The sequence below is a fragment of the Anser cygnoides genome, chromosome 1 (assembly GCF_040182565.1).
Source record: "Anser cygnoides isolate HZ-2024a breed goose chromosome 1, Taihu_goose_T2T_genome, whole genome shotgun sequence".
Taxonomy (NCBI): domain Eukaryota; kingdom Metazoa; phylum Chordata; class Aves; order Anseriformes; family Anatidae; genus Anser; species Anser cygnoides.
In genome coordinates this window covers 146,826,594-146,842,555 of record NC_089873.1, presented here as the reverse complement: position 1 = coordinate 146,842,555, position 15,962 = coordinate 146,826,594, and the positions used below count along the sequence as shown (strand labels likewise).

General features: G+C 38.1%; 1 protein-coding gene across 6 annotated transcripts in view; it reads right to left on the bottom strand.

Annotated features, from left to right (window-relative positions):
- LOC136789692 (E3 SUMO-protein ligase RanBP2-like) overlaps window positions 1-15,962 on the bottom strand; it is a 34,306-nt gene that overhangs the window by 86 nt on the left and 18,258 nt on the right. The window contains exons 21-30 of one of the 6 annotated variants that reach the window (XM_066990454.1): window positions 15,861-15,938; window positions 11,852-12,016; window positions 10,891-10,995; window positions 9,919-9,983; window positions 8,919-9,036; window positions 8,229-8,366; window positions 7,936-8,075; window positions 6,097-6,370; window positions 5,628-5,953; window positions 3,659-4,249 (exon numbers count right to left, since the gene is read on the bottom strand). In XM_066990454.1, coding sequence (XP_066846555.1) covers window positions 3,944-4,249; window positions 5,628-5,953; window positions 6,097-6,370; window positions 7,936-8,075; window positions 8,229-8,366; window positions 8,919-9,036; window positions 9,919-9,983; window positions 10,891-10,995; window positions 11,852-12,016; window positions 15,861-15,938 — 1,715 coding nt within the window. In that variant the 3' untranslated portion in view covers window positions 3,659-3,943. Of the gene's footprint in view, window positions 1-3,658; window positions 5,954-6,096; window positions 6,371-7,935; window positions 8,076-8,228; window positions 8,367-8,918; window positions 9,037-9,918; window positions 9,984-10,890; window positions 10,996-11,851; window positions 12,017-15,860; window positions 15,939-15,962 lie in introns of those variants that run through there. The other 5 variants (XM_066990450.1, XM_066990449.1, XM_066990451.1 and 2 more) reach the window with 5 other exon arrangements.

Sequence of the window (15,962 nt, the reverse complement as noted above, 5' to 3'; positions counted from 1 at the left end):
CATCAAGGACTTATTAGAAATGCTTGTCACGTAGTCACGTATATTACAGGAATCAAAAAATGCTGAAATGATCTGACAAATGAATAAATTATTGTAATAGCTTAAACCGATGGAAGTATTATTTAGTTTTCAGACCAAATTTGTCTTTCTGAAGTTTCACAGCTTGCCTTCATATACTAATTTATCTGTAAGTGAAGTCTAATAATACACTGTTTTTCCCTGCTGTCCATATGCAGTAGCAACACGCATTTCCCAAGAAACCCAAAGACATTCTAAATTTTAGATACATATCTTTAAATTAAAGTCAAATGTATGCAATATGAGAAGGACTGCTACCAACTACTTCAAGCAAGACTTAAACACAGAAAGGCCGGGAGACATTTCTTCAAGCATTCTTTGTGTTCCTCATGCAGTAGTTAATATTCCCAAGCTGGCTCCCAAATATCAGAAATCCCCGTTCAAGAGTGTCTACTTATTTAAAATGAAAAAATAAAAGTACTTAAAATAAACTTAGGAATAATACAGTTTTAGTGCGCATTTATCTCGAAAAAGACATCCAAGCACCATTGTTTGGTATTACCATCGTATATTTTGGAGCCTTCACCTTGATATTTCTTTTGCGTTGGTCCTGAAAGGTTATCGTACAAGAAAGCACAAAGACATTTAGCATAACCAGGATTTTCAGTGACAATGTATGTCACGACTTGCTTATTTAGCAGCTAAAATGCCTTGTTACAGAACTCTTATTATAAATTGTACCACTGAAAATGGAAGTGTTTTTTTTTTTTTTCTGCAGCATATACATGTCAATGACAACCATTCATATAAACATCATAGAATATCCGAGTTGGTAGGGACCAAGAAGGATCATCGAGTCCAACTTCTAAAGAAGCAAATGTATTCCTCACAGACTGATAAGGCAATACTGATAGTGTTACATGTAAAAACATTTGAGATACCATCAGATACAGTGATGAGGGTGACACAAAATAAGGGCATAAAAACAGAATTAGATAATCATGTAAACAGCTCCATCTATCCTCACATCTAGGCTTTTCATATCAATGTTTCTAGCTCTACTTTTTCCTTTTAACTTGTAGTCACATACTGAAAAAAAAAAGAATGACAGAAGGGTTCGGAGGTTGGACTCGATGATCTTGAGGTCTCTTCCAACCTAGAAATCTGTGATACTGTTAGATTATATGCAAAATCAGTTAAGCATACATTAGAAGAGATCAGACTTGAAGCAGTTTTCATCATCTTAGTTGTATTTCACTGCCTCTCTCTGCTATCCTTTAAAAGCAATTAACTACAATATTTTCTTAAATACTGCTTTATAACAAAGTAACAAAAAGCTTTGGAGAAACCAATCTAGCATTTTCTCTCATGCAAGCCTTACACTTTAAAGTCTCAGCAATAGCTTTCTAAAGATCAGTTTTGAAAACTACTTGTTGTTCCAGAAAGACAATTCTGTAACTTAAAGGAGAATGTTTCTCAGGAAGAACACAGCATCAACAGCACCACCAAATGCTACCTGAGTTCTATTAAAAGGAAACAGGACAAGTTGTTCTGGAGGAAGTAAGGCCAGATACATCCAGATTTTAGCTGTTAAAGAACAGAAATCTTCACCTCACGTTTGGGAGGGCTCCCGATCCTAGACAGCAATCATTAAAATGGCAAGATACTGAGGAGGTTCGACTTTTCAGAAAAAAAAAATCTGAATTCATTTAATGATTCCCAGGACCCATCTGAACCCCCAACCCAACTATGTGTCTAGCCCAAATCCAGCTTGCTGTCTCTCTCAATCTCTGATTGCTTGTGGGTGTTTTTACAAGATACAACTTCCCTCGCAGCACGAGTTTGGATGCTTACTGTCTGTCTATCCTCTGAGCACACTGCAAGCATTTGACCCATGGAACACCAGTGCAAGAGAACAACCCTAACACTTGTCTCAGATAAAAGACAAAATTAAAGTGTCTTCCTATAGAGTGTCAAAGGCTTTTGAAACACAAACATGGGAGGGGTCTTTGTTGCTAGACTATGGACAGATCAATTTCCTAATCCACCATGCAGAGCCATAAATGCTTGTGTCAGTACTAATGGAAACTGAAGAATCATAATCCACTTCATTTATTCATACTGGTGCAATGGACCTTGCCTTCTCTGGTGCTTTACATTAACATGTAACATTGCAAGGGAAATGATAGCCATCGTAAATTGGTCTGGTCCCTGTGGCAGTCTCTTATGAACTACGGGCTTGATTCTTTGCTTGGCTAGATATGAAAGTTTCCTGCTCCTTGAAAAAGCCTGACCACTAGGCTTCAGAAAACTCACTAACACTGCCAGCACGTTTTAACGGCAGCAATTGCTGTAGCAGCAGGAGATAGGAAAGAAATGAGTTATGCATATGCTTCATACATGACTTAAAACTTCTAAGACGATCCAAGTGTTACTACACCCAACCGGCAGATGAGTTTTATGAGTTTTAAGCAAAAACGAAGCACCAAGCCGCTCAGGCTGCATTTTGGGGATGCTTACAACCTGGGACGGCAGATTGCTGGGGAAAGAACAAGTTCAGACCAGGATGAGACCCCAGGGTTCTGGATCCCACCCGCCCGTTCCACCACGCGGCTCCACGGCGGCCGCAGCCCCTCGGGGCAGGCAGAGGACCGGCTTCCCGCTGCCTTTTCCCCCGGCCCTCTCAACGCCCGCCCCGGATCCCCGGGCCTCGCCACGGCTGCGCCCGCCCTCACTGCGGCCCTGCGCGCAGGCGCAGGAGGCGGCGCTGGCGGCGCCCGTTGGGGCCGGGGCCGCTGGGCTGAGGGGCCGCGGCGGGCGGAGCGTGGTTAAGGGGAACAACGCCGACTCCTCCTCCCGTTTTGTGGAACTGAAACACGGGAGAGCACAGGAGCGGCTTACTGTTGGGTTACAGCTCAATATAATGGAAAGACGGGTCAAGTTTGTGCGCTAGGGGCTTACAGTGTAATGCTTATGTAAGCAGCATTCCCTCGAGAGGCTGAGGGAAGGGTTACTCTCGCTTTCCTCAGAAAAAAAGCATGACAGAAATATGTAGTGTCTATTATCATCTCTAACTTATATACAAATGGTTATTTTGAAAAAATACTGACAGTCCTGGCGCTGAGATGTAAGGTGGAAGTTAAAATAACTTACCCATGCACATTCACCCCTCTATACCACAGCTTTCCAGATAACACTCAAGTAGACAGTTGTCACTAAATGTTACCAGCCACTTTAACATACCAGATACAAAAAAAATGTGTGGGTCTGGAAGGTAATTTCCCAAGCAAGTATGAACTAAATCCTGTGTCCAAGACTGCGCATAAGAACTGCTCTTTACCTTTCAAAATACTCAAGTGCCAAAGAGCCTGCAGACAGCACAAATAGCATCCACCTGACCAGCACCTGACCAGCTGCCTCAGCTTGCTCACTGCTCATCAAAACGAGCATGCTTCATGAACATGCTGCAGTGAGCTTCATGAGCTCACTGCTCACAAAGTTTCGAAGGCCTTCACTTTACTGACCATCAATTAGCACAGATAGATTATCAACATCAATTAGCATGCAATTAGCATGTTCAAAATAAGTATGCAACACATTATGCAAATTGCTTTTCAACAAGCCAAAGTGAAGACAATAGTTATTTTAACAAGACTAAGATTTAATTTTTAAAATTTGACATTCAATACAAATATGTCATGATAACACAAATACACCCAAAATATGCCAGTGTCTGAACTTATTTAACATGCAAAAAAATCAATTAGAACACAAAAAACAACCATAAGCTGTAATTTTACATTTATACATCAGAAGTGTCCTTTTTAGAGAAGCGTCCTTTTTAGAGAAGCTGAAATAATTAATCAATAACATCTAAATACTAATTTATACTGCTAGAACATCTGTATACTCAAAAGCCAGAATTCTATATTTGCCCACAGTCTGTAATGACAACTCTTCCACTTACTAACCCTTTGGGAGAACCAAAGGATTCGATCTTTTTCACAACATCCATTCCATCTTTCACAAAACCAAACACCACATGTTTAAAGTCCAAGTGTTCTGCTTTTTTGAGAGTTATGAAGAACTGAGAGTTATTTGTATCCCGACCCCTATTTGCCATTGACAGCAATCCAGGACCAGTGTGCTTCACCTCAAAGTTCTCATCTTCAAATGTATCTCCATAAATTGACCGTCCACCTGTTCCATCATGGTTAGTTATATCACCTCTCTTAAAAAAAAAGGCACAGCATTTATTCAAATCCCAAAACACCAACCAATAGCACAGTTACATTCTCTTCCAAAATAGAAGAGTTTCCATTCAAAAAACACAGGTAAAACCTCATTCTTAGTTATCACAAGTACCATATTTACTTGTATATAAGGCTTTCCAGCTTCAGCAGCTTTGCTCATGGTAAAAAAGCATTACTGGGATGTTTCTCATTTATTCTGAACACAGCATTTTATCTTCCTGTTCCACATGGCAACTACTCTAAGCTGGTCATTTCCACTGTCTGCTTCCTGCTTCACTCGGCCCTTACAACTGGCAACCACAATTCTCTCTATTCTCAGTCCCTGCAGGCACGAAACTGACCACCCAAAAAAGGTCATGTTACCACTGATCAGTACTTTCCTGTTTCTGTGCAGAAAGTTTAAAGAAAAGAACAATAAAGGTCATACTTCAGATTCAGTTAATACCCAATCAAGACTGGAGAGTTTTTTACTCTGATGACAAGCCATTCGTATATTACTATCCATTTCTGAATGTGGAAAAGATTGTGCCCTGTCTTGAGGGATGTAGCGTTATGCAAAAGCACTATTGTAGCATGTAAGGAATTTGGATTATTTTACCTGTTTTAAGCCATTATACCTCATATTGAATATTTGGAAGAATTTTTGGAGTGAAGGGAAGGTATACGTGAGCAGATATCAATCTCCTAAACCTTCAGAAATTATGGAGAACTTGCTAGTGCTACTAAATGCACACAAAGATTTAACAGCAATGCTGCTCACATCGGGATTCACGAGCAATGCAGGAGGATATACTCAGTTTTCATTAAGAGTTTTTAGGACAAAGCCACTGCATGATACGAGAAATAGAAGACCTTTTTAGACTGAAATTGGAGTATCTAAAATATATGGAATATTGATTTTGCAGTGCAGGTCATCTGAAATATAAAGTGTTCTTCAAAAGGTGGAAAGTAAGTGTTCTTAGCAGGTGAGCATATGGAAGCTCCTCTCTTTGGAAAGAGACGGCTCTGAATGTTCGTTTTGGGAAGCCTTACTTTCCTTGCTGCTTCTGTTCAGCAACAGGCCCCTTGTCTGTGGGAAGAAGAAATCTCTATCTCCATTATTTCTTCTACACTAAAATGGCAGCACTAATCAACACTAAAGCATCAGGCAGCTGGCAAACACAGTTAAAGAGCATTCAGCTTAGGGCAGTACATGCTGCTTACACCATTGCTCATCTCCTTGCAGGGAAAGGAGAAGAGTATCTTGGACTCTAGATTTGTGCTGCCACCGAGCATGTGTTATCCTGTGATTTTTGTAGTGGCACTGTTAGACCAGATGGGTTTCGTTCCCTCAAGAAGTCTTCACGTTATGCCTACCTGACACACAAAGTCAGAAACTATTCTGTGAAATTTGGTGTTCTTAAATCCAAATCCTCTCTCTCCTGTGCACAGGGCCCTGAAATTTTCAGCTGTTTGAGGGACAATATTTGAAAACAGCTCCATGGTTACACGTCCTAAAGGTTTGTCATCAGCAGAAACTTCAAAATAAACAATGGGGTTGGTGTCCTTTGACAGTCCTGCTGGCAGTCCCTTCTTCAGTTTTGACAAGCTTTGCTGGCAGTCTTCAAATATCTTCTTGAAAGTAGCAGCCATTTCTTGACTTTTAAACCTCACTGCAAGTTGTTCTACTTTTATTTCTCCATCTGAAAATAAATCCAAGAACAGGTTTCTTTAGCTCTAATTCCAAATAGTCAGATACAAGTAGCTTTTGTTTGGTATAGTCTCCTCAGAAAAAAGCCACACAAAGATCTTTTAAAAAAGTGAAAAAAACACCAAAACAACCCACCTGCATAATCCGTGGCTGTCCAAATTAAAGCATTGTTTGATGTATCTGAAGGTACTAAATTCATTTCTTTGGTGATAACATGGTTTGCACACACTTTAAGAACTTGTTCCCTTCTCATTAGGACTCTGTAACATTTCTTCTGTGTATGGAAGAGGATCTTTATCTCTCCAACACCACGCTCCTTCCACTGAGTAGCATCTCTATCCCATCTATAAAGTTTGGCTCTCTCTTTGAAAAGAATTTCTTCATCTTCTTCTCCTGATTTTACTTCCACCTAGAACACAGCACAGTAGAGTACCTATGATTTCCCAGAACTGCTGCCACCAGCAGGATTACATCTTACACACTTATTATGATTCTGACATATTACAATGGGAAATTATTCCATGTTTTCCTTTCTTGAATGGTTTTGTGCCAACAGCTCTACAGACCTTCATCATACACTGAAATAAAACGCCTGAGCTTTTCAGAATTTAGGAGCCCAATGAGCCCCAGTGTTTGAAATGAATTCTAGCACTGCAACACTACTTCCCTGTGCTGCACGAGGTTTTACCTTTTGTGTGCATTTTTCTTTTTTAAGAAAGCTACCAATTGTTCTGGCATGTTCCCCCGGAAAATTTCATATGTGCCGACTGATGTGCACACTGAGAAGTGAGAATATAGTGCTATTAGCATTCCAGGTGTTACCTTTTCAAGATTGTTAAAGAACTTAACATTTGCATCTGAACAGAATAAATATCAACTGTGAATAGTAAATTGAGGGCTGACAGCTGTATCTCCTTGTCACTTTATGTATGCATATTACCTGTCTCTAACATTCTTTAGTTAAGACATCTTCCAAAGATATGGAAGACTTGAGAGAACTGGAGAAATAAGTGACAGAGAAGCTTTTCTGAAGGGAGAAGTGACATTGAAGGAGAAATGAAACATCAAGTAAGGCAAGAAAGAAAACAACAAGAGTCCTAATATAACAAACAGATGAGGAAAGGCACACAATTTTTTTTTAAGAAGGAAGGAAGGCACGTTACAAACTACGTCAGATTAGCTGTTCAAATTATAGGATACTAAATATTGTTTATTTGTGCTGTGGCAGTCTTCTTTAATAATTACACCGATCTGGAATTAAATTTTATTCTTTATAGAAAGACAAGCTATAACCATCTCGAACTTTTTACATCTTGTTATACACACTAAGGCTAAATACCAAATCCAGACACAAGCAACTGCATTAAGCCTCAAGAAGTTACAGAAGGCTACCTTAAGTTAAGCTTTACTGAAGTTTAAGGCTTTACTTCTTGAAAAACTATTTCTTTTTGAATTAAAAATAGTTTCCTTAGCCTTGTGCAGTTAATTGTGCTAGACCTTTAATGCTCAGTGATTCTAGAAGCCTCTCACCTAGCTTAGAGCAAAAATTTCAAATTGGGTGGCTTTCAGAGAACTGAATCTACAAGTCATCAATAAAAAATCCTAACTGAGTTGCATTAGCAGTGACAATTGTTCAAGCCCCCCCAACACACCTTGTTTTTCAAATATGCTATAATAAATCAAATTTACCTTTTAGAAGTTACTTGTACAAATTTTCATGATCTACACTGAGTCAAGATATAATAACCTGAAATTCTGTATCATTAACTGATGCACCAGATACTTTCCCCCAGCGAGAAGTTGTACCACCAGAATTTCAAACAGCAGGAGATTCTACACAGGCAGCACAAGAAAAAAGGACCGAAGCACAACAGACAGAAAGCATAAGAAGTCAAGGAAAGCATTTATAAAAATTTTCTTTGTTAGCAGATATGCTTATCTTAATGTTCTTTTATATTCTGGAAGTTTCTTTACCTCTGGTAAGGAAACAATGGGCTCAAAGTGGATATCATCATTATGTACGACTTCATCACCGCTATCATCTTCATCTGCTTTGCTGGTTGTCTGTGCTCCAAATACGGTTGCTCCAGTATTTGCCCACTTGAAATCTTTATCTACAGTTAAGAGACTTGCATTTTAAACGTTTTGCTGAGAAGTAAAGTTACACAAATTTACGTAACTTGACAATATGCGGAAGCTTGGTGCACAAAGGTATTTTGTATGAAGCAGAAGTCCTGTTCAGTATCTGTCTCAGATGCTTAACTCACCTTTTGACCCAAAAGCAAAGTCTCCAGAGTTTCTGGAAGCCAGATCTGCAAATGACAATTCTGAGGTATTGCTGAATCCAAATGAGATGATTTTGTCTTCTATCAAACAAGATGGGAAAGTCAAATGCTTTTCTAATCCTTTAGGGAAAACATTTCCAATGTCATGTAGTCAACAAGAATAAACTGGAGAAGTCTCTACAATATTCTTCCCTTCCCATAAATTTAAAGTTTACTGTCATTCTGAGAAGTGATGTGCAATTATATTTAAAAAGAAGAGATCTCAAGACCTAGTTCAGTTCAGCATGCCACTTCTGTGCAGATCCACAGAGCTTTAATAAGTACTCACATGGCATTTAACAATAAACCAACAGCATTGCTCTGGAGCAGTCTCATTTGACCATATAAGAATTTGAAACACTGAAATACTTTCATTCCCCTTCATGTTTTCACTAGATTGGTACTCACGCTTCAAATTCAATATCGGTACTACATCTGTTCAATGCAACAGCTAGATTAGATAAACTGTTCTACAGGAAAAGCATACTTAAGCTCCTAAAAAGACAACAATATACGTACCCCTGACTTTACCTTGTGTTGACTCTGAAGAATCTGAATTACTTTCTTTTTTAGTTGTCAGGTTTACAGGTTTGTCATCACCTACTGATAAAGCCTGCAATACATTAACATTACCTGTGCTGGAATCTGGCTCTTCAGCTGACCGCACGTGCGCTATAGCCTCATCAGCTGATTCAGTTGGTTCTCCTTTAGTTGTAGGCACTATATCAGTAGAACTGGTGACGTCATTCTCCTGAGATTAATAAGGAGTAAAGCAATAAAAAAAAAATAAGCAAGAAGGAACCTAATATTCAAACCACTTTAAGTCAGGACAGTAAGGACAGTCATAATGAAGAACTCCCCCCCCCCCCCACAGTGCTATCAGTTTCTTTAACTACAACAGCAGTACTGAAGATGCCACGAAATAGGCACCATATTAAGTTCCCTGACTCCCACTCCGCTACAGCCCTTCTAATGCTTCAGAACTGCTCATTACTCCGTTCAACGGATATTTTCAGGAAACTCTGGACAAAAACAAGCTGTGCATCTATGCAACTATGCCTCCTAGAGACAACATAGGTGGCAACAAATTCTACTGAAATTAAGGTGGGTTCAATCTGGAAACAACTAGAAACCAGGGGCCCACACTAGATGAAATTAAAGATGGCCACCTCAATTCGCATTAAAAAAAAGTTGTAAACAGCTAGGGAAAAAAATTGTTATTGGAAGCTTTCTGACAGTTTTCTTAATTTCTTTCCTGACGCTTACCACACATTGGACACTAACTTTACAAGAGACCCAAGTACCTCTGAAGCAGTATGCTTCCACAAAGATGCAATTTCTCTTTGAAATCTCTCTGAAATCAATTAATTCTTGCATACATGTTCAGAGGGACATTACTAGCCAAAGCTGTTTATATTAGGAAAACAGCTGCACCTCCTTTCTCTCCCCGAGAAACTTCAGATCTGAACCTCAGTTCCAGTGTCAAAGACTTGAGGCACAGTCAGAGGATTCAAATAACTTTTCCCCAATACATGTTTTATTCCCCACAAAGCGAAAAGTATCAGGTCTTACGAGTGTGAAAATACTTCTACAAATTCAATGACAAAAAGTTGTATAGAGATTTAGTTCATACTTTAGCGTTTTCAGCAGTAACACATTCTCCTTCAGTTTTCAAGTCAGTTTTGCCTGTGATGTCTCCTGCAAAGAATAAAAATTAATAGAAAAGAGCTGGTAAGGCAGCTGACTACTGAGGTAATTTTGGGCAACTATGTTATCAAATAACACCGTGATACACGGGAGAACGTAAAGTACGACTTCAGGAACTTTTCAAATAGCATCATTATTGAAAGAACGGAAGGGTAATTCCGCTCAGGGTGGCTAAAGAATTGTCATTTTGCAATACCTGGTTTTCTATTGCTATCAGAGAGTTTCCAAGCAACAATGTGAAGTTCAATCTTGCAACTGCCACTACTGCTAGCTTCCTTCAACATTTACTTATATTTCTGATAGCCCAATATCTACCACCTCTTTCTAGCACATAGAACCACACATCCTCAAAAAACAGACCTCCTTTGTTACAGTATCTATCCAGATACCCACTTATGCAACACTAAAGTTAGAGGCACTTCCAAAATAACCATTAGCATGAAAACAAGCAAATTATCTTCTGCACTTGTATTATTACTACAGAGACCAAGTACTTTTTTCCTTATTGAACAGCATTAACTCACATGCTTATAATCTAAGTCTACTATCAGCAGAATTAAACATTCAGAGCTGTAGACAAGTTGTTTTTTTTTTTCTTTTGGTCTTTCAAAGGCATCTTGCAAAGCTCAGCTCTTCGTATTCAGAAGAAAGGCAGGAGTTTCCAGGTAAGAAGACAGTTTGATGTTCTTGTTTAAAGGCCCTCTAAAATGTTCTTTTCATTCAGGTACCACTTACTGATAACAATTCAACATACTGAGGTTAAAGATGCATTTTAAGCTGCAGCTTTTCTGATTCCAGTGCAAGTGTTCCTAAAACTATCTCAGGAAAAATCAAATTAACCTCAGAGCCCGGGTGTCCTCTAGATTTAGAGCTTAAATCTCAGTATAAAAAAAGTTACCTGTTGTGTTTTCAGGCATATCTTTTGCAGAACCCTGCAATTTCCTTTTCTTTTCTTGATAGAGTCTTCCATTAAGGTTCTTAACAGCTGTTTCATAGTCTTCATCTTAAGTATAGGAAACAAATGTAAGTTCTCAGGCATCGTCCAAGTACAGAGAAGTCTGTTAAGCCCTTCAGACTCACAAGCCTAGCAAGCACACACAACTTCTGCTAATGTTTAAGTTTCACTCACCAGCAAGTAAGCCTTCACTTCCTATTTTGCATGTGTGTGCTTTGGTGCACTCTTGACTCTTTTTCAGTCTAGATGTGTGGCATGGGTTTCATGCTTTCAGAAAATCTATTTCTTATTAATTTTATTAAGAGTACCACTAAACACAATTGGGAAGGGAGATGGAAGATCTTTTGTATAAAATCAAGCAAGCCTAGATCTTTGTGGGAGGCTGCTCATCATCTCTTATTTCCTGTTCAGTGAAACGCTTCAGAACTGCAATTTAACCAATTGCTACTGAGTAAGTTAAGAGGAATTTAGTTGTATACAACTAGAGTTGATGTAAAATATTCAGTTTCTCTGTTAAGAATTTGCTTTAGAATAAAGAGAAACCAGTCTACCATTTATGGAACCTGAGCATTTTTATTTTTGATAAAGGCTGCCTACCACTTGACTCTCAAAATACTTAGAGATACGCCTCTTGCTCGAATATTTATGTAGTCTTACCTAACCAACTACATTAGCAATGAGTCAGAGCACCCATATAGCACCAATGCAAATTCCTTTTTGTCATTCCTGGCCCTCCCTTGTTCTGTCCTGAAGACTCAAATGTACATCTTTGGCACAAACGAAGATAACACAAACATTACCGCCCATCAGTCCAAACTAGTATTAGAGCGTCTATTGGTTTTAATAGTATTATACCCTTTCCCAACAAAAAGGCAACACAAAGATCAATTTTGACACTCCTTACCATCATCCTCCTCACTCACATATCCAGGCTTATTCTTATAGCAGAAGAATGTTGAAGGTAGTTTAAGAAAGCCAGCAAGAGCTCTCTGCTCAGGGGTAGGTGTTAACTCGTAAACAATTATAACCTCATCAGTTGGAAGATCATCTTCTGGCACTGTCTTCTCAGCTTTGTACAGAAAATGAACAAAGCATTAAAACTAAATTAGTTTAGAACAGGCAGCAACATTAGTCCAACACTGCCATTATTACAGAGCTGACTTAATTCTTAGGTGGTTAGAAACATACATATTCGGAGCCTACATATTTTTATTCAACCACAGGAAACAACAGTTAAAGTTACAGAATGCTAGGACAAAGCATGCTAGAACTTAATAATTTCTGAACTGCATGCCGAACTACGACCTGTTCTATTGCCTTTGAAATTCAAGCCTCAGATCAGTATCAAACCTGCATTTTTATATTGTTAGAAGGATTATTTATGTCCTTACACCAAAGGAAATAAGATTATGGAAAAAGAGCCATATAGGTGTCATCCAGAGAGGTGGAGAGGAAAAATGCAGGACTGAAAAAGAAAACGTAAAGCCACCTACAGCAACATGTACTATTGAATTGCTTCAAGTGTTTGAAGTTCCAGAAAATATTAAATAGCAACTGAGCAGGACTTATTTCAAATTAGTTAATAAAAAGCTCAAATTTCCCATAAGTAATCTCAACTTAATTACCATAGCAGCTGCTGCTGAAACTTTTAGTGTTTTAAGAGTAATCTCATAGCTTCACGTTACTGGAATAACAAAATACTGCTATCAGCGTAAAGTTTAACTAGCTTTCCCAGCAAGGACAAATACTATTGCTGATTTTATTATACAATTTCTTCTGCTCTCTCCTTCAACATCAAATTGCCTATTCCACTTTCACTGAATAAACACTAATAATCGAAGGTTAAAGCTAATAATCTCACATCTTTATGCATAATAGAATAGAAGCAAAGAGGAAGGATGCATCAGTTTAAGGGTCACATGTGGAGTTCCTTTCACTTGTTTTTGTTTAGAGGGGTAATTTACAAAGTAAAGGCTTAAGAGAAACACACTGGTTAACTATTAATAAGAATTACCCCATAAGCACATCAATATCCATATATCATCTGTTTCCAAGAATCATTTGATTGCTTTAATAAGTCAGCCCACTTGATAACACAATAACATACTGCACTAGAGGTCTGCACTAAGATAGTCAGCAGAATTTGAAGTGGGCTCTCAAAAGCTCACTGTTCTTTTCATAATAAAATATTCGCCAGCTTTGTGGCACAACGTAGTCAAGGTGGAACCTAAAGCTTCAGCTAGGAATTAATCAGTTCCTGAGGAACACTGATTTTCCTGCTCAAGCATTTTGACATTCATTTCTGCAAAAAGAGACAGGGAGAGAAGATAAATTTAGTGTTCCTAGACATGCCCCGATACTCTGGCACAACTGACATATTAAAATAAAGCTGCTTTTTAAAAGTAGCTTTCCCATTTGTATCTTCCAGCAGAGTAAAAGCAACCTAAGTAGTACTAGAATAAAAGCAGCATTCGAAGTTCTAAGCCCCAGTTCAATTATAAGTGCTTTTGCAGTGTTGCCTGCTCCACATTTGTCCCAGCTGATTAACTTCTAATCAAGGGGAGTCAATCACTTCAGGTTCCTAATATAGCATAGAGAGAAGCTCAAACTCATAGCCAGCAGTCTTATCTCAATAGCTCTTCTGAGCCTGTATAAAGTAAATGCAGTACTGTGTTACAAAGGTAGGCAGGTATGCTGCCTGCTAGCACATGCTTTATTCATTCAGATTAGTTAAGCAAGTGTCTCACTTTGGTTGAGTAAATATAAAAACTGAATAAAACAAACGTCAAGAAGTCAGTTCAGATCAATACACAGGTAAAGTTCTTCACACGTTGATCAAACACTGATTACAATCCCAGCAATCCAAACATCCACTTGAAGTGACAGAACACTTGAGCAACAGAAAGGATTACAATGTGCATTTGCCCTCAGAATATGAAGACTGAGCGAGATGTTCATGGGATCACTTAAATCAGTTTCTACTCAGCCTCTCCACAAGAAAGTTAACTTTGCTGATTTAAAATTGCTGCAAACAGATTAAATGTATTTTCACAGGCTGCGATGAAAACAGTGCCATGCACACATACAGTATATTCCTAAAAGGCTGTTGATTTTGGGATGATACAGCTTTCTACTCGGGGAAAAAAATCCACACAGTTGTTAGTATATGGAAGGAACAGAAAGAGCAATACCGCGCACAACAGTTGGAAGCAGTTTCACTGATGTATTACATTTTTGCTTTTATTTCGTCTTTGATATAAAGATCATGTAGATGTAAATATCTAGCTAGTCACAATAATTGTTTTGTCCCCCCATACATATCAGCGAGTATCTGCTAAATATAAAAATACTGAAGTTTAAAACTTAACACATGCAATTGACTTAACTATGAATTAAAATTGTTAAAATACTTGAGAAAAGCTCATGAGAAGAGCCAAAGAAAAAGCTAAGAAAAAACTAGTTGTTTCGCACCTCAATGGAAAATGACTTACGAGGTTAAATTTCTTTTGAACATTGCCCTAGCAAAACTCAGAAACCATTCCCTGAAAGATGTTCCCCATGAGAAACTCAAATTATATTTATGTAGACTTGAAAAGCTAATTCGGACAGGACTTAAAGTCATTTGCTATTAAGCCAGTCAGAGCTCAAAACCAAAACCAAAACCTACACTGAAGGTAACACCAACTGTAAATAAAGCAAGGTATATAACCATACCCTAGTTATCAGGAAAGCAGAAATGAAGAACTGTCTGAAGTACCAGAAAGGCATATGATTTTTTATTTCATTTCTTTAAAACACCTTCCCTGTTCCCAATATAAAAACAAAATGAATTCAAGGCAGCAAGAGTTCTTGCATTTATGCATTAGCTCAGAATGCTAATTCACTTTATTTTATGGACATTCAATGATGAAAATGAAATCAAATTATTAATAGACTCGTGGATGCCTAAAAACACAGAACATTTGACTCTCAATCAGATATGCAGAAGGTGGACATGAGTTCAGCGTTTGAATAAGAATAGCTTCTCTAGAAATACTAAGCTGGAAAAACGGTGTTTGAAATGACTTTGACAGTTTTTAACAGTCTAAGACACTAACTTTAGAAGACTATCTTGTGCAAGCTACAATAAAAATTTGTTTTTGAAAATTAAACTGCTCTTGCATAACTGCACTAGCTTGAGTATGCTTCCAGCAAGCCTAACTTAGGAGAAGTACTGTTTTTAACATCTTATGATGACACAATCAAGCTGTAAGGTGTAATTTTGGTTAAGGGTTCTGCATGTAAACAAGATGGTTACATCAGCAAAAGCTTTTTGGCTAGCTAAGGTGGACTTCGTATTATACATGAAGCACGTACATGTAAACAGTAGCTAAATTTGGCTCTCTCATCTCTGCCTACGCCTTGTTTTTAAAATTGCAGAAGTTAACATTGATAATAAGGAAACTGAATTAAGCATTTCCAGCACATAACTTGAATATATTTTAAGTTTTACTAGTTAACATGTCTAGAAATCTTCAAGCATATTTCACTGAAGTGGAAGACCTCAGGTGGGAAGAGAGTCACACTTTAAAAATAAAAAAAAGAATATAATTCCTTTACTAAAAGAGAATTTTATAGATGCAGCGTGTGTGTGTTCAGTAAAACTGTGAAGTGCAAGGCAGGTTTCTAAATACCCTTAAAAAGTAAGGCAAACAACAGCCAAAAGCATAAAAAAAGACCATCCATCGTGCTCACACATCAAAGGCATTCTCTTACCTGACAAATACAGTAGTCAGACACAGAATTTTAAGTACTCTCTTCCAGCATGCATGTTAATTGTAAGGATTACTAAGCCAACTGCTGTGCTACAGTTGGGTTACTGTCCATGCCTGCTAAAGTGTTTTTATCACACATTCAGTGCAGCGTGTAAATACCTTTACTGTCAGGTTGCAAGGAAGGTGTGCTTGTCCAAAAGGCCATTGGATTAGATTTAAAAAGGCTAAAATTAAATCCTAAAAAATAAATTGTTTGGATGT